The sequence below is a fragment of the Rhopalosiphum padi genome, chromosome 2, assembly GCF_020882245.1.
Source record: "Rhopalosiphum padi isolate XX-2018 chromosome 2, ASM2088224v1, whole genome shotgun sequence".
Classification (NCBI taxonomy): Eukaryota; Metazoa; Arthropoda; class Insecta; order Hemiptera; family Aphididae; genus Rhopalosiphum; species Rhopalosiphum padi.
Genome location: NC_083598.1, coordinates 12635737 through 12659431, shown reverse-complemented (window position 1 = coordinate 12659431; position 23695 = coordinate 12635737). Strand labels below are relative to the sequence as shown.

Below are 23695 nucleotides of genomic sequence, written 5' to 3'. Positions count from 1 at the left end.
TTTATTTATTTATATATGTATATATATATACACACACACACACCTAGCAAAGTGGAAACGGATATGACGTGTTGAATTAGCCACATAATTGAGTGTGTATAGGATTACATTTTCTTCAATGAATTTCTTCTAGTTTTTCTAAAGTTGTACCTTACACTTATATAATTTAATGTTGAAAAATTCAATTAACTATAAATTTATTTTCTGAAAATAAAAAAAAATGTTTTAAAACTATATTAATAACATATTTTATTTTATTCAAATTCAACATATTTTTTTTATTTTTAAATGTTTTGTTATTTAATTTTAATGACTAAAATCCTTTTACGTATTACAATATTACATAGTTCTTAATTCCACTCCAGTGTTTTTGAAGTAATTTAAGTAAATTGAGGAGTTGACTTACTAAAAAGATAAAACATGCCGATGAAGATAATGGAACGTCAAAGATGATTATTATTTATTACGAGAGGCTATATTTTGTATTATGCTTTTTTGACTTATATTTTACTCAAGGCATCTTTGGATTAAATTGGAACCCGTTTTTTTTTTGCAATGAATTCAAGTTATTATTTAGTAATAAAGTATATTGACAGAAACAGGCTATACATGAATAAATATTCGAGAAACTTGTTCTGAAGATATATTTCAAATAATGTAAATTATTTATGTGTAGAATGTGTAGAAACTTAAAAATAAGAAACGTTATTTTTTTTACTATGATAGGTACTTATTATCAATTTTAATACACGCTTAAGTTGTTAATAATTTGGTTTTTAAAACTATTTTTATTTTAGATTCTAAGAGCAACAATGAACATTATGATTCTACAATAATAATGAGTGTTTTTTTTGTATAAGTGTAGGTACGCGATAAAATAAATATTCGAAAAAATGTTTCAATTTTAACTTTGATTGAAGTAGAAAATTGGATCTAGTTTGTACTTTAGAGAGGTTAAAATTAAAAATTTCCAGTCTTTGTTTGTATAGTAGAAAAAAAATCACACAATAACCTGTGAAGAAATTAAAATGTTTAAATAAATCCAATATTATTATTAAAATAATATTTTCAAAAATCTAGACAGTCTTCACTCAAAATAGTTTTTTATCGTATTTATCATCGAAGTCAAATTTAATATAATGCATTATAGCGATTTATTCAATAATCAGTTCCACTCAATACCTAGTGTATAACATATATAAGCAATACCCACTTTCCTGCCTTTTTGAAATAGAGTTTTAACTACAATTTTATAATTATTAGCTATATTGTAAAGTACATTAATTGATTTAGATTATTTACATATGAAATTGTTGTTTATTTTTAAATGACCATGTTTTCTATAATAATTCATACAATTCTGATTTTTTCAATATAATTTAATTAGCAATTTCTACAACTAATTAAAACATTATTTTTTACTAAATACAAATTTATGAGTAATATTTTTTTTTCTATTTCTGTAGTTGTTTTAATATAAACTGATATACTCGTACATTTAAAAATCTTTAATTTGAAAATCAGATATTGTTTTATAGTTTATTAAATGTATACGATTATTGTATAAATATTTTATACACTCGGTGTATCTTATTACAGGTACGACTGAATAATATTATTAATAATAAATAATAATATAATATCATATAGTTATTGATAATTCAATTTAGGACTTGCCTGTATGCCTGTATTTTGTTAACAATGATCGATTTTACACCACACTCAATAAATTGTAATTTATAATTATTAAACTATTAATAATCAAAAACTTCATTTAAAAAATAAAATATATTGTGCACTTCTTAAAAAAATTTAAAAATGTAAATATCAATTCTTTAAATTATTTAAAATTATTATCGTTAACTTAATAGTCAATACATAAAGAAATACATTTATTAGCTGCGTTTCTTAATTTTTTCTTCTTATAAATTTTAACCAAGTATATGACTTAACGCGATATGTTTCCAAAAAATCTCCTGTTTTAGATGTCAAAAAATAGTTAAGAATTATTTATGTTTATAAGCTTTTCTTCTAGTTTTACGTTATTAAAAATTGAATTGATCTACCGTATTTGCAATATCTGAATATTTTTTTAATTAAGCTCAGTGCATGAACAATACATTTATATATTTCTTCTTGAAAGTTTTTTTTATTTTTCTAAGATTAAGGTTCTAATGTTTTGAAGACTATATTATAATACTCATTAAAAATGTAGAAAATCTTTTAATCACAGTTTATTTTATGAGCACAACATAATATTATCTAATATTGTGATAGGAAAATTGAATTCACATCAGTGGTGTACCTAAATAGCCTATCTAGGACGCCGTGTGATCAAAACTTTATTTTTTAAATACATAAAAATAATCACAATTATTACGAAACACAACATAATAAAAATAAGGAATTATAAATTTGAATAATATAACGATTAGGAACACTGGATTCTGAAAGTCACAATTTGAATAGGCTTAAAGGTATTACCCGTTGACGGAAATTGAATTACTAAATTAATAATATTAACATATTCGATTTATAAAAGATGGCCTTAATGTTTTCAACAGATTGCCTAATACTTTTACATGCATATTAATAACAATAATACATAACTTTAAATGCAATGTCAATATTTTTAACATTATGCCATATCGTCGTACCTATAAAGCTACATGTCATATAAATGTATAAACCATGCATAAAAACAAAGTGTTGAAGTAAAATAAAATTATAGAATATAATAATATAGTTTACAGTATAGTAGGTAGTTTGTATTTATTTATTATTTATAAAATTATATCAGCACATCGGAGATGTATTATAATATTTAATTTTAATTATAATACATGAACTTTGACACTTTAAAATTTAAATAATACCTGTTAAATATGTAAGATATGAAAGTTAAATATTTAAATCTATGTATAAAAAAAACATAAAAATATAAACATAATAATTGAAGGTCTTATGATTTTTTGTTAAATTATATCCAATACTATGTAGTATTTTATTTTAGGTAGTTGCTAATTAAATGTTTTTCTATTATTCAGTAACATAAAAATGAATTTTCAGCTTGAATTGTATTATATCCAAAATTATAATCCAGATCGGAATAAAATAAAAAAAAAAATCCAAAACCGACCAATACTACCATTACAATCAGCACTATCGTGATTGCGTGTGCAGTGGTTACATTGGGCAAGTTATAATGATAACCGTAAAATAAATTCTTATGAATCATTCCATTTAGATTACACAAGTATAATAGCATAATCACTATTGCCATTCTGATGGATACATAAAATGACACCCGCAAAACAAGATATACTGTCAAGGGATGGAGTGAAATGGTTTTTGCATAATATTGTTCATATCGTACATCTATAAATTAGGTTAGATTATTAATATTAAACTATTGTTATGATACATCGATTTGTTATATTATATTATATAATATCACACTCTATTAATGTAATCATGGCTTGGCGATGGCGGAGGTAGGTTCGTTCCTTTTTAGTACTACGGCCGACGTTACATCGCACCTATAACACAACATAATATATTATAGTAACACTTTTCAGTGATAGGTGCATAATGATTTTTGAGATTACGCGATACATATTATTATTGTTATTATGCTTATCGGTGAGATACAAATTATTATAAAGGTCTTGTACGTGATTAGTTCCTGTAAACGCGTTCTAACGATCATACAAAAACAATGATGAGATGTTGGTCCCATCATAATGCGTTTAACACGTATGTAATGTTGTGCAAAGATAGCGCAAAAATATATTTTTACATTATCCATCACAAACGCAGACGAACTCAAACTATTTTTTATCATTAACCGCTGGAAATGTATATAAGATCATCCAACCGTTATACACTTTTCTTTTTGGATAATGACAAAATATAAATTTTTGAATCACCGGGTTCTAAAAATTAAAAAAGAAAAATTTAATGGAATCCATAAGATAAATGAAAATTGAACTAGACATATCATGCGTACTCGCATACGCACACAGAATATAACCTTCGCCCATCCACTAAGAACTATCGATGATGGTCGGGCATGGTTTTGTGCCCTCGTAATGGGACCTACAAGCGACCCTTTTCTTTGAAAATCGGTGGGATCTAATGTAATGTACTCTTTCGAAAACGGCCGAGAGCTAACGACAATAATATAAATATATATTTATGGCATACCTATACCGCGTTTTAATGGCTGCAAATGTTCACGGTATACCTACGAAAGACATTACAAAAACTCTGCACGTCTGTCTATATAGGTGTGCATTACGGTTAAATTGTTGTCATTAATTGTGGATCTAACAAGGTCGGACGGCGAACGGTCATATTATACTATTGGAGCGACCTTTATATTTGTCTCTGAATAATAATTGGCCTATGCACTCGAAATCGCAGGTACGTACATTCGCGCATGTATCTATTCACACTCTTATGTTTTTAATAAAATCGTATCATTTGAACATTTAGGATAATGACGAAACGAGAATAAAAAACGGTCTGACCTAATGGACGCGAATGTCATTCGTTCACGTCACTGTACATGATTTTCGAAGCTCAGATTTTCATATTACGTAGTTACTATCTCACTTCGTTAAATTAAAAACGAAGTAACAACATTTGAAGGTCATAAATCCATAATGAACAATAATAAATAAATACCTACCACGCCGTGTAATGAGTAATATATTACACGAGAACCGTATAGATACCATATCATTGTACTATTTATTATTATGGGCCTTTTTTTCTATGGACGCCAATGTATAAAGCGAAAAATGGTTCTCCGGCAGTTCTTTATTTTTAAACTTGTTATATTATTAACTATGATAAATCATATTGTTCATCCATGGTTGTTTTTCTTTTTATTAAACATCAATGCTATTTGGTTTTTTTTATCTCAAGTCAATTTGTTCAATAAATTAATTGTTCACAATACATATTTATAATACATAATAATAAATTATAATCAAACCCATCGTATTGCTCGTATTTCACTGACTTTTGTATTCGATATGTATTTTACAACATAATTGATATTATGTACCTACGTTTTTGCAGTTTATTCAAATTTTAAAACTTTTATTCGAACTATAGCTATCTAAGTATTATAATATTGAGAAATGTGTATAGTGAAAATCATTCATTTCATTATAGAAACTATACCTAACAATTAGGGCTCTAGTTTTTTTGAATTTCCCTGTTTTTTTTTATTTTTTAATGTTACAATCAAATTAAAATCATGAATCAACTAAAGAAAATAAATAAAATAAATAAATGATTATTAACTTAAACGTTAAATTATAAAATAATATTTATTATACATTTCAATAATATTACGATAAATGTATTTAAATTTTTACTAATCATAATACAAATTTATTATTGCAAACCAAGGTTTTGGATATTAAATAGATAAATTATGTAAAAATTATATCAATAATGTCATTGACTTTTATTAATATCAATATTACGTTTATTGTACACTTATTTAAATGGTCAAAAGTAGCTCAAGGCAGTGAAACCATTTTAATATAACTTTATAAAATGTAATATATTGTTTTAAATTATTAAATTAACTATCGTTGAATAAATCTTTTATATATAATTATTAAATTGTTATCTTTAGAATCTATAGAAATAAAAATAAGATATGAAATAAAGAATAAAGCAAGTTTTTTTTAAATGTATAATATACAATTTCAAATGATATTTTACTTTTTTCTACCAATTGATTGCTACGTCTTATTCGGTTCATCGAGTTTTAATACGTTAATACGTTTTTGAACTTTTTGACTGCTATCGCGCTATACTGATTGCAAATCACAACTGACTTATAGTTCAAGTTAATCGTACTGGAAACATTACGACCTTATGTCCGATGACATTGTTGGATTTTAAATTTGTTCATCTCAATAAAAGTACCTACTTGTTAGTTTTTAATATCGTGGATAATAATATAATATAATATAATATCAAATACATTAAATGAATACAAAAATCATGTTAACATAAAATAAAATTCTGATAATATGTTAAATAAATATTTTTTAAACGATTACTACTATTTTCGTAACATTAATATAAAACTCCCTTTGCCCCTGATTTTATTTTTCTTCATATACCGTGGCGTTGAAATAAATATTATAAATGTTACGTTTTTAATTTTGAATAACATAAAATAATGTTTATAAAAATATCTAAACCGCCGACCATTACTTGGTATATACTTTTATAGATAGAAAAATAATCGGTGTAAAAAATTTTAAAAAAATTTAAAATTAATGAAAAAATAGTCCCTATTTAAATATTATAAGATCACATTTTCAGTATGTTATATTTCATTTGTATAATGCCATTCAGAATTAGTAATAAATAATTAGTGTCATATTTAATCGTCAGTGAAAAGTAATGCATGTTGAGTTATCTGTGGGAACGTAAACGTTAAGAACAATAATGAAGTAGCGCGTAGGTGTTAACTCTAAGAGATGTAAACGGATGACAACGTGATTTTCAATGGGATTTTGTACAGAACCGTTTAACGTAATTGAGTAAATCACAATTTATAACAATATATCGTATGACATGGCATACATACACTCACACACACACACACACACTGTAAATATTGTCTTAGGATATATGTACGTATAGTTACGTCATACATTGTCAACCATTACATATCTTTATGTATATCTTGGCCTGATTATAGGGAATACTTTACGTCACGAGAATTTCATGAAAAAAAAATTGTTCTATTTTTAATCGCTATTGCATGAGAAATGATCTAGTATAATTTCATAAAATGTAAATCGTGAGAACGCAGTAAAGTTTTTTTTTCGTAGCAATGTAAATTTTTTATAGTTATACGTAATATAACATAGGTATATGGTATATGTATACGTATTATACAGACTAGTATATATAACATAATATTATAATATTATGTATTAATGTATAGGTAACACTGATAATCCATTTACAGATAAAACATTTTGTTATGAGTTACTAATTCTTTAATTATTTTCTATTAATTGTTGTTTAAATTTAATAAACTGTCTTATCGATTATATTTATTTGTAATAAGTTAAAATTAGGTACCTAATAAATATAGTATATAAGAAAACGTTAAGTACGCCGTAACTTATTTGTCAGACTATATTTTATAAAAAAGAAAATCATCTCGATAATATTATCTTCTTAAAATTTGATAATAAGCATATTGTTTAAAATAACTCGAACTGTAACAAACTAGACGTAGTAGACGTTACAATTTTTAACTACCTCAATGGAACATTTCGCTATGGATATTGATCATTAGACAGTCGGAGGAGATGCAACGTGTTACACGTTCTCTCATAAAAGAATAGTGAAAATACTTAAAGTAGGTAGGGTACTTACCAACCTATAAAATGACTATAATAAAACTGTTATCGTATACGTATGTATCTTATATAGCTATGCCGTCGTTGGGTTACGGTCACGATCTACGTTTATGATGTATTATTATGTTGTAGAGTAGGTACGCGTAATAAAATTATTATGTTTCGTACGCGGACATTTTTTTAAATTTTATTTCCTGCATGGCGACTACGGCGCGCGACGGCATCGCGATCAATCATTTATTAACGCCCAAGTAGATCGCACGGACCGGAAGCAGCGGGTTGTCGCAGTAATTAATATTGCACCGTCACTAGTGGTAGTTTTAGTATAAATGGCAGTAACACGCGGACGATATAATACTTAATACAGTGGCGTGTAAACCAGTAGCAGCAGTTAACTGACAGTGACGGTCGTGGCCGTAAGTTTGACTTTACTGATGCAGTGGCGATTTTCAATACACAAAATGCGGGTAATTGCGTTCGCGCCTCACTGATCATGACTGAATTTCAAAGACACTATTATAATTTATTTATATACCCATGCATAAAACTTACAGAGACGAACCGGATCATCGTTTATTCTTTCTTTTTTGCTTGCTTCCTCTAGAAATTATATTTTTTAAATCTCAATCGTGTCACGCGAATGATTGTATAATAGGTACATTATTTTACCAATTATTATTATTATTCATCAGTAATAATAATTCAATTCGATCAACTAAAATGCGATTAGCCGTAACGAATAAATACATTATACGTGTAATAATCCGCCAACAATAATAGAACACCCACATTTTAATTTTGTATTATTAATATTATTCACAAATAATGAAATAACATTGTGTCGGCACATTCTTAAACATTTTCACTCAACCTCGTAATTTTCAACTGACCCCGAAGGTCTGTGTCGTTAACTTTTATCACACAAACTGATATCATTCAGGCTATACCGATATATTATACTCGACAACGAGTTAAAATATTTTAAACGCATTAAAATTTATTAGATTTTACAAACAAATCGAGTACAGTCTATAAACGAGCTTAAGACGTCGTCTGTTGTATATGTCACGTTGCAGTGGTCTGCAGCTCCAATACAATTCCATTGATAGGAAACTGTCTTAAATTTATCATACTTACGAGCTATCAAGTTTAATACTTATTCTCGTACCATAGCCTTGATCACGGTTAAAATATCAAACTCTCTAGAAGTATTCAATGAAGAACTATAATCTTCATGAATTGTTTTGAATAATTATTTAAAATATATAACCTAATAAAATTATTAACAAAATAATCGTCCGGGTGTTTCTTTAATTGTATTGTGTATGATGTTTTCAAAGTAAGTGTTCGTGTAATAATCTAACACGTTGGTGTTTAACTTTTATAAGTTCTACATAACAAAATATTGTTACTTAAAAGAAATACTTACTGATGTATTATAACATAAACGGATAAACAATAATAATTTTATATCGATTGAATTTTAAATATAGTAAATTTTAAGAAAATATTTTAAAAAATAATAATAACAAGAATTTATCGTATTAATAACCAAAAGGAGAAAAAATATGTATGGCATAATAGTAAACACTAATAATTGTATAACAAAAAACCTTAAAACGATATTTTAAAGTTGAAATACTTAGGATTAATTGATAATAATATTGATATTTTTCAAATTGAATACCCTAAATACCACTGGCCAAACCAGCAAGTTAACGTAGTAACGTGTTAAGTTATTACTTACTAATCACTATTATAATACTATTAGTATGTAACAAATCACTCGAACAAATAATCATATTTTAATGTGGGCAAAAATCATACCTATATGTTATAATATAAAGGATGATTTATGTACACCATTAAGCAACGGTGTGAAACTAACTAGTGCTGCAAGGCACTATCATTTTATGCAAATGGTTTAAAATTTATTTTCGTTAACAATTTAGATTTTATCAAGTTTTAAGATTATAAATATAATATTATTATCATTTTTATATGATAAAATAGATGAATACTTTAGTTTTAATCAAAAACTCTTTTCATAAAATATTATTTCATTTTTGCAAAGTAATATTATAAAGACATTCATAAAAAAAAGTCTATTATAATCTTAATTATAATATCTCTGATGAAATGCTTGATTTTTATAACACGTCACGCAGCAATATCAACATAATACTCACAAGTACTCACGATTTTAACGGAGTTCTCACGAATCATTAAAAAATTATTTTTCTAACCGCGTTTTTATAATGACTAGTGCTACATAATGCCTCCCGGAAATCCTGAGATCACGTATCGTTCTCACACATAAGTGCATTACTGAATTTCAATTACACAGTTAAATACAACTGCAGTTCAAAGGACGGAATTCCAACGGTTACATCCAAATTTTCCGAACCCATAATCGCGACCACCGGCTCGATACTCGGAACGGACTTCCGTAGGACGCAGTCAGCCAAACAGTATTCGAATATTTTTCGCCGATAGTGACGAGACATTTGTTCGAACCGTCGTCTCGGCAGTCGCACACATATGCGCATGCACTGCGATAACGGTGATTTCATGATAACAGTAAAAAACAAATGCCATTTTCCTAACCGGTGCGTAGTTTTTTTTTTTTTTTTTTATCTACTACCGCGAATAAATCGACAACGAGAAAGAAATCGAAATAAATAAAAGGAGACAGAACGCATGACGCGGGTCTTCATCAGTAAGCTGGTTTGTACAGGGCCTTGTACGCCACTGGTGCCGAGTACGACAGGGCCTTGTATCCGCCTTCGTTCTTGACGACGGCGTTGAAACCGTTGTAGTCGTCGGTGGTGTATTCGACGGTGCGGGTGGAACCGTCGGCCTCCAGAAGGCTGTACGAGCCCTTGACGTAACCGTTGCCGTCGCTGTACTCGTGTTGGCTCTTCACGTCGTACGTGTACGGGTCGTTTACGCTGTACTCGAAGCCGTACGGGGTGGGTGCCGAGTAGGCGGGTGATGGGTACGCCGGGGATCCGGCGACGGCGGCCAACATGGCTGAAGCCAAAATCACAACCTACGACCGCCACGACACATAATTAATATAATTATTATTTTGGTGCGAATCTACAAATATGCTTATTATATAGGTGTAATGCACGCGTGCTCGGAACGGTCGTGTATTACCGATCAGTGCACGCGTTTTCGGTATAATGGTATAACCTTTTATAATTTGATTATTTATTTATATTTATTTACGGATTAAAAGCCAATTACACGAAATTGTTAATTTTGTGTACATAGCGAATATGAATATACAATAATTTTACATTTAGTATATTATCATACTATGTAGTTAGCATACAATAATAAATAACGAATAGAAACCGAATGAGGAGAGTTCAAAAAAAATACAAAGCGAGTTTTTTTTCGATTGAATGTATTCAAATATTAATATTATGCCTCTCGTATTGTACATCAATAAAATACGTTTCGTAATATTAATACGTATGTTCCATATCAATAATTTTGTTCATAATATCGAATGTTGTTCTGTATTCAACAATTATCACTATTAAAAAATGATCGATACAAGAGCAAATGTAAAAATTTAACATCTAAACAACAATCTATAAAAACAACAAATGCATGACCACTTTAAACACAAAAACAAAATAGAATCTGGTTGAATAATTAAACTGGACAAAAATCAATGTTTATATAAATATTATTTATGGATCGTTGTTATTAAATTTTGATGTTTATTTAACGACTGTTTAACTTTAAAATAGTCGAAGAATATATTTACTTTAAAGTACCAACAGAATTACAATACCGCCGATAACAATCGAGAATTCGAAATTAGTAAAATTATTATTTTCAAAATGTAGCGTTTAGTTTAAATAAATTATAATATTATTAGTGATCGTTTGAAGTTAAATAAAAAGATAAAACATCGTTTATTTGACATTAACAATGATCGACTTGATTAAAAAATTAATTATCTTCTCTAGAAAAATAATTTAGTACAACGAATAATAAAATCAAATCAAAATTTCAAAATATCATACCTTAGAAACCATGTTGTTGGATTTAAGTTGTGCGTGATCTGTTTCGGATAGAATTATATTGATCGGAACCCTGTTGCTACTGTTGTATTTATACTGCGTGATCTACTTATTATAATATAATGAGTTATGTCTCAGCATTTATCCGTGTGTGTGTGTGTGTATTTTCTCAGACTAACGACATAAAACATTGTTAGTTGCAAACGATGACCTACCCCGAGGAGTATATTATATTGTAATATTTTTAAAGAAATTTAAAAACGACCACTCCCCACGGAGACAGTCGATTATGCCCAGCAGCCAGTTGCAGCCGGTTCTATAGCGCGTGTGACCGGCCAACGATTTTTTATATAAATAACAATGATCTAGCACCAAGGCTGTATGTTTACCTCTGGATTCGTGTGTTTTTGGTTACTGTAGAATAATTCGTGCCCTAAATTTGTCACTATTAAAAATATAAACGCGTTTCACAATTTTTGCCGATTTATAAATTATGGTTTACGCATACGCATGAGAAAATTCAATAACACATTGCATCTACTAGCACTAAAAAATAAATGTCAAAACCCAACACACAGACATGCATACTAATGGTCAAGACGTCCGATAGTGGGAAGGAGATTTATAAAACTTCAATAATTTAATTTGTTTATAAATAAATATTCTACCATGGTCTTAGTTACAAAATGTAGGTACACAAATGGGATTAGTCAATCATCAATTATTATAATTCATATAATATAATATAAATACGACTTTTCCATAAATGATAGAAAATCAACATAAAATCTAAACTATAGAGACTTAGAATTTGAAAGCACTCTTGTTTTATAATGTAAGTACACATACACACAGAGAATATTTAAAAATTCGCATTTAAAAAAAAGGCTCACACAGGTAATTTTTAATTCACGAAAAACCATTATTCTTTTATATGGTTTCCATAAGTAACAAGAAATAAAATGTTCATTATAATTGAATAAACGAATAAATGTTAGACTTGTATTTTATATTTGGTTAGAACCACCCATTTAACGCCGCGGCCAAGACATACTTGTATTCGTACATGTATTATCGTATTTTTTTTTGTTCAATTACAGTTCAGTTTTTTAGATATATTAGCAAGTTATTTTATGAACGTCTTAGTTAACATTATTTGTGTTATAATAGAAACTCACCATAATGAGGAATATTATTCCTGACTTTCTTCTGACAACTTTAGTTATAAATCAATGTTTTTGATTTATTACTAAACAATCGCGTTTTATTAATTTAATTTAAATTATAAAATGCTCTTTAAGTTTTTTGATATCAGTACATCGAGTATTAAATAACGGATTTAACAAAGTTTAAATCATATAAGAGGTGTCATTTTTAACGGGCCCCACAGTGCATGGTGGTATAGTTTGTTATAGTAAAATAAATACTTATATACCTATAAGTAATAGCTATACATATAATAAGTCTTTTAAAAAGTAATATTCAAAAGTTTTATAAATATTAATTTTATATAAAAGTAATATTAATTAACAAATTATAGTTGTGTTATATTATGATTACTTATATCTATAATAGGTATCGGTATAGTTCTTAAAAATATTAAGAAAGTGTTCACGCAAATATAATACTATAATGTAATATGTGGTTATAACCATTGAGTATTTTTGAGTTTATAAAATGTTTAATTTTCGGCCTTACTTGAAATAATATTATATTCATGGGTTTGCATGAGACAAGTGATATGGTTTTTTTTACCTACAATTAATGTGAAAAGCAAGTCAATTTTATTCTGGTACATACGTCAGACCGTTTTGATATGGGGGACTCTTAAAGGATTACCCTAAGCATTAGGTCAAGTTCCAGACATTAAATAATACTCAAGTTAGCAAGTCTATGATAGAGATTGTTGTTATATTTTCTTAATGCTGAGTATGGCGTATGGCGTCTATTAAAATTTAATTAGGTAATAAGTTATTTATACGTGTCTTACTGTACTCGTTTAATTATTCACTTGCAACTATATGCGTTTAATTTGTATTTTTTTATGTTGTATTCACTGCATACACGTGAGATACGACGATAAATATAATTTGTTGAGTATGTGCTAACTAAATTGATCTTTGAAATAATATTTTCAGTTACATAGATTTTACTCGTACTTAATAATGGACAGACGACAGAATACTAATAAGTTAATTAGTATATGACGTTCCAGCTACATAAAAATGTAGTTGATATATTCGTGTAACTTTGTAAGTAATTACGTATTATTTGGAACAATAATATCTATTTATGCAATTACAGTATATGATATACATATTATTATTATGTATGTTAGTATGAGACATGAGTATTATAAAATTTAGTGTACACAATAGTAAACGGTGAATGAATGTTGTCTTTTATCATTCACTAAACAGTTAACACCATAATAATACAGTATATCTACGATTTTTATCGAAGACGAGAATATAATGATTTTATAATGTCGTATTCGTTCATCGTTGTCTCCAAAATAACTATAAAGTTAGTAATAACGTTATCTAATTCCACTTAAACGTTTCACATTGATGACGTATTTTATGTTTCGTATATAACTTTAAAACGTATTTCGTTATTATCAAAACGAAATTCTTTACCAAGGAGGAAGAGAGGCATTACGTTACAAATTCTTTAGTAAAATGTCTTATATACCTCTTATAAAATTATTTAATGTATTAAAAAAGATACAGTATAATAAATATAAGACAAAAAAATCATTCATTATGGTTACTATGGTTTAAAAACAGTTTTGGAAAAATTAACATAATAATAAAAACAAAAAAAAAAGTATACAAACCAATCAGTGAAAAAGACATTGTCACGAACATGACTTTAAATTTGCGAGAAATTCAAAACCTATTTCGTTTAGCATAAGTAAATAATATAATTTAAGCGTGCATCATACTAATAAATGTCACTATAGCAACTGGAAAAACATGTAGCAAAAAAGATCGCTATCCAAAAGATACGTTTAAGTCTTAAAAATATAAACAACAATCATTTTTTTAAAACAAAATACTTAATTCATACTTATCAATTCAACACAATTAAGTATTTATCGAAAAAAATTTTAATTTTATCAATTGGTACTGTTTTAATAAATAATAAAGTTTGAGATTAAAAGCTGTAAGAATACGATCGTTTTAAAAAAGTATATATAAATTAGTTATTTTATATTCATTAATATCGAGTCAAATACAATATTTTTTTTAAATACAATAAAATCTGCAGTTTAAACTTAAATTTCAAGTATTAAAATTTTTAAAATTTTTATTTTTATTTATTTTCATTTTGTATTCAGAATAAAATATTACATGAAAGTAAAAATTACTAATTCAAAATATTATTAATTATTATAACTGCATACTATATTTTAATATTTATAATACTTTTATCGCGTTAGTGTTTTTGTGTTCATGTAAAACTGGTGGCATTTTCTAAACAGAGTTTACGCGTCTTAATTAGAAAATCTTTTCTTTTTTTTTTTTGTAAAATTTAACACACAAATTATTCCAGAGACTATGTTAATTATTATAGGTTTAGTAACAAAACAAAGCAAAAGAAAATTAATTCCATGATATGGGTCAACAAATATATTTTTTTTAACTTTATAATAATTATTTACCATCATACTATTATCCAGGGCCTAGATTCTAGGCCATCAACAATTTTTTTTAAGTATAGTATAAAATATATTGAACTCGTGTTATATAGGTAGTAGTAGTGTTTTTATTTAGTATCTAAACGAGATTTGGTTTCATTATTGTTAGCGTTTGCAATAAAAAACTTATTAATATTTTATTATACACAATATGTTATAATTCATCATAAATTTTATTTTGTGATGCATTCATTTTATGAATACCATTTTGTGTACATGTGCAATGCGAATTTTTCAATTATATTTATTGTATTTATGTTGCATTCAATAGGTCAGTCAATGTTAGCTTAAAATTCATATTATAGTTATTGTTATCACTTATAATAGAATCTATAGTTCTATACATATACATAATATTATAAATGCACAATTTACACATGCATATGTATAATATATACTTGGTATGGTGTATACCATTAGAGATATACATATGTAACATAACCGTAACACGATCAACATATTAATAATTGATGCACCTAGCCAGCATATTGTCCTCGGGGATAAGGTAGTTTCAGAACTAACTAGTCACTTGTGTATAATAAATTGGTCTGAAATACAATATGGTACTCGTAATAGTATAGGTGCTACAAAATATCAAACAATAATTGTTGATTGATTAATAGTTAGTAGTTTTAGAGATTATTAAATATTGGTAACATATTCTTTTTTAACCGTTCGAATGTGCAATTATTGATGACACTATACCCTTTGTTATGGCGATTATGGAATTTTATAGTAGAATAGTTGTGTTATGATGTTTTATAATATTGTAATAATGGCTTTGATATATTTAAACATAAGATATTTTCCATATAATATATTAAGATGAGTAAATTTTATAATAAAGATAATATAAACTATAGATATTGAAGACTTGCCGCCTAGATGGATACTGTTAAAAATATAGTGAATAATATTGTTATTATTGAATATTTGATTAAAATAGATACCTATATTGATTAACTATGTTAAAATATTCAGATATTATATATTATACCGACACTTTTATCAAAAAATAAATATTATCAAAATTTGTATGTAATAATATTTTAATCAAATATTGTTATACCTATTTACTAATATTTATCTAACTGTCAGATACATAAATACGTAATTCATTATTTGATAATTTCATTAAACGAAGTGTATAACCATCGAAAATATAAAACAAACATTTGATATTTAAAATAATTAGCCAACACTACATTGCACCTCCACAATAATTAATATTTTATATAGCCAAAAATATTTTTATTGCTTGTTAAAGTATGAAAATAATTGGACCAGTTTTACGTGGATACCTACTTATATAATCAGTGACCTAGAAATTTAGACGAATATATTTTATAATCAACTTTAAGAATTATCAATGTAGTCTTATCGAATTATCAACGTTTAATAATATACAATGACCATAATACGAAAAATGATTAAATATTTATTTATACTAAACATTATCCGAAGAAAATTTTATATACCTACCCTTCTAATACCGATTAAAATATAATTACTAATAATAACTAACAGTTTTTCTGAATGTATTGCAGATAAATGTTTGGATATTTCACACATTTTCTCCTAATCTGACCTTATCTAACCCATTCATACGTAAAAGCGAATAATCTTATATTGAGGTGATCTTATAAGTGTACTGTATATTTAACGTAGATTCATTTAAAAGAAATAGTTAGCAAGTTGCTCGCTTAAATCCGTTGGAATCGAGGACAAATGAATTACTCAACTGTTAATAAACTCTTGTAGTTCCACATTTGGACAAGGCTCAGTAACCGTAATTCACAAATAATTATATTTATCCGAGGTCCGTGGCTTATGCTCTTTTATTTACTAAAAATTGCGTAATATGTTATCCCGTTTTAAGCCAATCATTAAAACATTATTATTACAGTACTTTTATTAAATGTAAACCTTAATGGCTACATAAATTCATTCACAACTATTTGATTAATTTATTTAACTTTTAAATTCGATGTTTTAATTTAATAAACGAATATTACGACCATTTAAATGTATAATAACCTCTTTACAGTCTGTAGTATGATACGAAGCAGCCATTGTAGGATTTTAATATAAAAAATAAATACACGTTTAGATTTACGGATTTGCAAATATTTAATAATTGTTTATTATATTTACATATAAATAAATAAATAACAATAAATTAGAAATGACATTTTGATTTTGAAAAGTCAAAAAGATTTAGCTTAGTAAGCTGGGGCGGAGTAAGCCGGAGCGGAGTAAGCTGGGGCGGAGTAAGCTGGTGCGGAGTAAGCTGGGGCCTTGTAGGCTGGGGCAGAGTATGAGGGAGCGGAGTAAGGGGCTTTGTAGGCCGGGGCAGAGTAAGATGGGGATTTGTAGGCTGGTGCAGAGTAAGCTGGTGCAGCGTATGCTGGTGCTTTGTAGGCTGGTGCGGAGTAAGCTGGGGCCTTGTAGGCTGGTGCAGAGTAGGCTGGTGCAGAGTAAGCTGGTGCAGCGTATCCACCTTCCTTCTTGACGACGGCGTTGAAACCGTTGTAGTCGTCAGCGGTGTATTCGACAGTGCGGGTGGAACCGTCGGGTTCGACCAGGCTGTAGGATCCCTTGACGTAACCGTTGCCGTCGGCGTATTCAGATTGGCTCTTGACGTCGTAGGTGTGTGGGTCGTTTACGCTGTATTCGAAGTTGTATGGAGCTGGGGCATCGTAAGATTCGTGTCCGTAAGCTGCTGGTTTGTAAGCGGCGGGTTTGTAAGAAGGAGCAGAGTATGAAGAGGGTGCAGAGTAGGCTGGGGCAGCAGCGTATGAGGGTGCGGAGTAAGCTGCTGGGGCAGCGGAGTAGATTGGTGCTGCTACGGGTGATCCGCAGGCGGTGGCCAAGATGGAGGCGGCGATGACTACGAACTATAACCAAAATAGAAGTATCGTTATTGTTGTGTTATAACTTATAAGTTATAATGTTATATATCATAAAATATCCCATTTTTTAGAACATATTAAGCAGAAATTGTATTTTTAAATACAAATAAACATAATACCACATTTTACTTACACCGAGACACCGTGTAAAAATATTTGATCAAAAAAATTATACTTAATATATCTCCTATATCGATATGTTTTTTATATACCCATAGAAAATATAAAATAAACAAGTGCGTACTTAAAAAGATTTCAAACATTTGTATTAAATATTCCATATATTCGTATCATAATATAATATACGTATCATAAAAGCGTAGAATTTATATTTTTAATAATGCTTTAATTATAACTTTAACTTATTTTATTTATATGAGATACCTTTGATATATTATAAAATTTAATGATCAACTTCGAAGCATATTTTTTAATAATATAATTATTACTATTAACTATAACGATTTTAAAAGAAAATGGTAAAATAGTTTAACAAGAAAACTCAAGGTGTAATCAGTAAATAAAAATAATTTAGTAAAAGTCAAAACTTTACTAATGGGTAATTCAAGATTTAAAAATAAATATTTAATTGTTTTGCTTTAAACAACATATTTTAGTGTGTATTTAAATCATTAGTATAATATTCATATATATTATTCTAAAAAACAAACTTGGATATTTTAAAATTATAATTTAATTTATTCGATTTTAAAGATTATGGTAGTACTAAAAAATAACTTGGTAGTGTTTTAATTGAATTAAGTTTTACAGAACTACTTACACAAGTTTGGTAATAAAAATAAACGTCTTGATTTAAAAACCAGTCAATTTATTAATACATTTAACCATATCAAAACAAAATAAGTTTATGCATTTAAGTACGTATTTCGAAAATAGAACTAAATAAAATGTGTATTTATTTTTATGATGAATAATAATAATAAATATTGATGAATTCATAAAAATAAAAATAAAGTTAAGTACATCCTACGTATATTTTAAATTACTAGGAAGTTAATTGTACCAGTTTATACCAATACATTTTATTAGGGTATGTTACAGTTACATTGTTTATGATGTAATAATTAGTGAATTATGATATCCAAAAAATTTAGGTAAATTTTTAAATCACAGTTTTTAAAACATAAAATTATATAATAATTTATTGGAAATTCACCTTGTCTAATTTAAACGATGAACAACAATTTTTTCACTGTGAATTAAATAATAAAACTTTATTTAATTTATAAATATACCAATTCATAACAAATTGTTTAAAATTTACTAAATGATCACATCAAAAAAACAGGAAATTATTTCTATGCATCAAAAGAATTCATTAAAAAAGTTTTTCTTAAATCAAACTGAATTCACGTATGATACCGAATACAAAGGCTAGTCTTAAACGAACGTAATGTGTTACACAAAATACAACGAAATCCATCGGATTGCGAGCACCGTAAAGTACTGAAAGTCGCATACGCTCCAAAATGTATTTTCTATTTCTTTATTTATTATATTTTCCCTCGTACACGTAACGTTCTACACTATTCAACTTAAAAATCATAATATTATCCATATAGTTACTTACCATGTATGCCATTTTGATGGTTTTAGTGGCTGTATTTGTGTGCTTGAATTGCGACAGTTACAGATCAAACGTTGGTGATTGATAGTTGGCAAATGTGGGTGAACCGATTTATATAGTCTTGATGCGATGGTAGTTTACCGAGAATTTGACGGGGGAGAAGGGGGCTCCGGCAGTTTTTCGGCATGGACGAAGGACAAATGCACCAAACACGCCCTACTTGTCCTCCGGCGTCATCGCCGGGTGTAAGCGCCATATCAGTTAATTTTTTTTCGAGGTTTAGACATAATACTACTGTTGTTCTCGTCAAACCCAGCCACCATCACTGGTAACCCCCTCACCACCTGTCACCGCCGCGGTTAAGGTTGAACCGTGTACTTCCGGTACATTTATAATTTATCATTTTCCATGTAGTCATACAGATATTACAGTTTTTTTCCCATTTTTTTTTTTTACGTACGCTAATTTCGTCTCCTCATGGTCACCGTGTAATATAATACGCGGTTTACCTGGTTGGGGGGTAGACTACTGCTCACTACACTGCTCCGATTCACTCAGTCTCGCCCGTTCTTAAACGCCAGATACGTTATATACACGAGATGTGCAAAGAAAAAAGTTTTATTTCCATTTGGTTTGCTTTAGGTAAAGATTTTTTTGCAAAAAATTAATTCTGCAAGGCAAAAAGAGTTTATGGATAACTTTTTCACAACAAAAATATTATGCAATAAACGTCTATTTTGAAAATAAGCTGAGCTAACTTTATTTACTACTTTTAATATTATAGTGTAAATACATTATTTAATATTGTGAATTTTACTGTATTCAATTAAATTTTTACCAAGGAATTGGTAATTAAATTATTATACCAAATATTTTATTATTATTTTTAGTTAAGCTAAAATTTGAAAAAAAAACCTTAATATTATTATAATACTAATGGCCTGTAGGTTTAGCCTATATATAATATTATTATATACTATTATAATTATTAGGTACTGTAAGTTCCTGCACATGTTGTAAATATATATTATATATACATAAAATGCTAATATTGTTATCGTACGAGTATAAACAATATTTTTTTTATCTGAAATATGACTATTAAATTTCTATAAAATAATACAGTTAAACCACTTATTTTTCATTTTAAAAAATTACCTTAGAATGAAAATGTATTATTTTAATGGCTACATAAATTTAAATTTTAAAGAAAAACTTATTCAATAACTTGTAGATTTAATTTAGTATACACATTTATTCATTAAATACTTATATTATGGAAAAGATAGAAAACAATGACCATAGAGAAGATATTGAGTGTTGAACATACACTTAGGAAAATATGATATAATTTTCTTAGAATATTAAAACCAATAATACAATTAATTTCATCGAAGCAATCTATTGAGTAAAATTTATTTTATTATAAAATTATTATCTAGTTATAAAAAGTTTTTTAAATAATAAACGAATGTAAAAAAATTGTATTAAATACTTTTTTCTGGTTACTAATTGCAATTCTATAAAACTTTAAACATAAAAACAAAAATCTATATTCTAATATTATAATTTAAATATTTTAAACCTTGATCATAAAATTGTTTAGTAAAAATCAGAAAATACATCAAAACTTCAAAAATATTTAATCATTAATATGAGACTTTAATCCTAAAATAATAATTATTATTGTGCAGTGAAAAAATACTAAACAGTATAAACTTTTAATATTAATAAAATATAGTTATAAAATAATGCTTAAGGTTTTGGCTATTGGTACTTTTTCACAATTTTCTGGAAAATAGCTACTGTTTACAATTATAACTTTATATCTAATTTTCAATATTTTTATATCCTTTAAAAACTTGTAAAACTCTATACAAAAAAGGAAAACACTTCACATTAGACCCTTATAATTTATAGTTAGAAGTATTTTATAATGCATTTAAAATCAATCAATTTAGAGTAAGATATTTTCCTAAAGATATATGTAAACACAACACAACATATTATATTAATCTATTTTTTTTAAACTATCTAAATGTTATTTATTACTAAAATTTTGGAAATCTTTTTATTATTTTTTTATTAACGACTCAAAACTTAAATCATACATTAACTACAACTGGTGGTTTTCATTTTTTATTTTCATAATTAATAATATCTAGTTATATTGGTTTTTTTTCTATTACTGTTTTTATAAAAGCACAAATTAATGAAAAACATTGTTTTCTTTTATTTATATGGTTTATCAATTATTCATAGTAAAATATTAAACTTAAATAATATTGGTACAATGATATTGCAATATAATATCAATAGAATTAAAATACCATACTATATTATATAATATACCTAATTTGTAATCGTGTTCTAAAATCGTAGACAATGTAATAACTCAAGTGTTGAACTCAGAAAATATTTTACCAACTATACACTCCCAAATCGGAATCATCGATGGCTTGCGATATGAATCATAGTCCTATGCCGATATTTTTTAAACACGTTATTCGCCGTACGACAAACGTAATAGGGAGTCGGTTAAGATAAAAATCCGTTTTGATCGTGTAAGACTTTATCAAAAAGCAAACGTTACGCGATGCCCGCATGCTCGATTTCAACATCGGGTTGTTAATTATTTCAATTAAAATTCACCTGAAACCATATTTTATACGCTAATAAATATAATATATCGCTAAAGGGTACGGTAATATTTCTAACGCAACATTACGCGTGTTCTTATTTGTCATTATTATATTATTATACTTTAAACAGTGAGCCATGGCCGCGGACGTATAATGATGTGATAATACATAATAACACTTTACGACTCGGTATTTAATATAATATATATTATATCATGTTTTTAAATATGATTCAACGTATCAATACTCAATAGCATAATATTGATATAATGCATCGGCGAGACATGCGAACAACGTTCGAGTGCACTCCATATACAAAGTATTATTATAACTCCGTTTGATGTTGAATCGCATTCATGTTACAATATTATATAACAACGTTTCGCCGTATAATATAGTAAAGGACGTGATAATTAATCCGATTGGCGGGTACCCGATCCGAGTACAGGTAAAAAAAAAATACAACGCCGCCGCCGTCACAGTGTAGAACCGCATATATTATACCTATAATATACCTACCCACAAGTTCGCCTGCACTCGTAGACACTGCAATGAAAGGCACCGCATAACTAAACATAATATTACACGCGGTGTACAAACGCACGCTTATCTTCGGTATTGCGGCTCATCGGACAATCTTTTAATATGTTGCCAATTTCATTCTACCGTAGAGCATTATGATATTACGGCGAACGACCGGTTTAATGCGATCAGTCGGCAGATTGATAATTAACCGTTGAATGCAAATATGCGACCCATAATGTAATATATTATTATACGCCTGCTATAATTATACACCGCATTACTCCAATTCGTCCCCACGTGATAGCATGAACACGAGATAATATTATTTGACACGCTGGAATTGCTTTTTCATTGTTATTGTAATTATCTGTACTATAAAAATGTCTTTAATTCAAGATTTAACTAATATCCATGTTTAATGAATATTTTCTGATGTTCAATAATTACCTTAAATTAAATACTTGACTGTTTCTTATTCGTAACAGTGTGAATACAACTTAAACCGTCAAAAACTATTTATGCGACCATAATAATAATAATATTCGATTGATGTGCATAGACGGACAACATAGTAAAAGTTCCATATTACGTATTATAAAGCTGTAGGTACACCAGAAAAAAGTTAGCCCAGAAATAAGTTATAATGATCTGAGAAGGTTACTCTCGGAAAGAAGGTTACATACTAAATGTATACATAACTATATGATGAAACGTAAGTAGAACGCTATTAAACAATAGAAATGCTTCAAAGATACAAGCAAAATATCAGTGCAGTAATAAGCTTTTATGTTGAAATCGTATCTTATATTAATATCTAGAAGAATTCTTCAATGAAGTACACATTATTCATTATTACCGGGTACATAAACA

The 23695-nt window shown here is 27.7% G+C and overlaps 3 protein-coding genes across 5 annotated transcripts in view; 1 reads left to right on the top strand and 2 right to left on the bottom strand.

Annotated features, from left to right (window-relative positions):
- LOC132921140 (Kv channel-interacting protein 1-like) overlaps positions 1-23695 on the top strand; it is a 411785-nt gene that overhangs the window by 188353 nt on the left and 199737 nt on the right. The window lies entirely within an intron of this gene.
- Positions 8706-11609, bottom strand: LOC132921172 (cuticle protein 7-like). Its single transcript, XM_060984036.1, has 2 exons — positions 11459-11609; positions 8706-10464 (listed from the first exon to the last, which is right to left on the bottom strand). The coding sequence occupies exons 1-2, from the start codon at positions 11468-11470 to the stop codon at positions 10129-10131; spliced, it is 348 nt and encodes a 115-aa protein (XP_060840019.1). The 5' UTR covers positions 11471-11609; the 3' UTR covers positions 8706-10128.
- Positions 17270-19823, bottom strand: LOC132921142 (cuticle protein 7-like). Its single transcript, XM_060984001.1, has 2 exons — positions 19662-19823; positions 17270-18055 (listed from the first exon to the last, which is right to left on the bottom strand). The coding sequence occupies exons 1-2, from the start codon at positions 19671-19673 to the stop codon at positions 17381-17383; spliced, it is 687 nt and encodes a 228-aa protein (XP_060839984.1). The 5' UTR covers positions 19674-19823; the 3' UTR covers positions 17270-17380.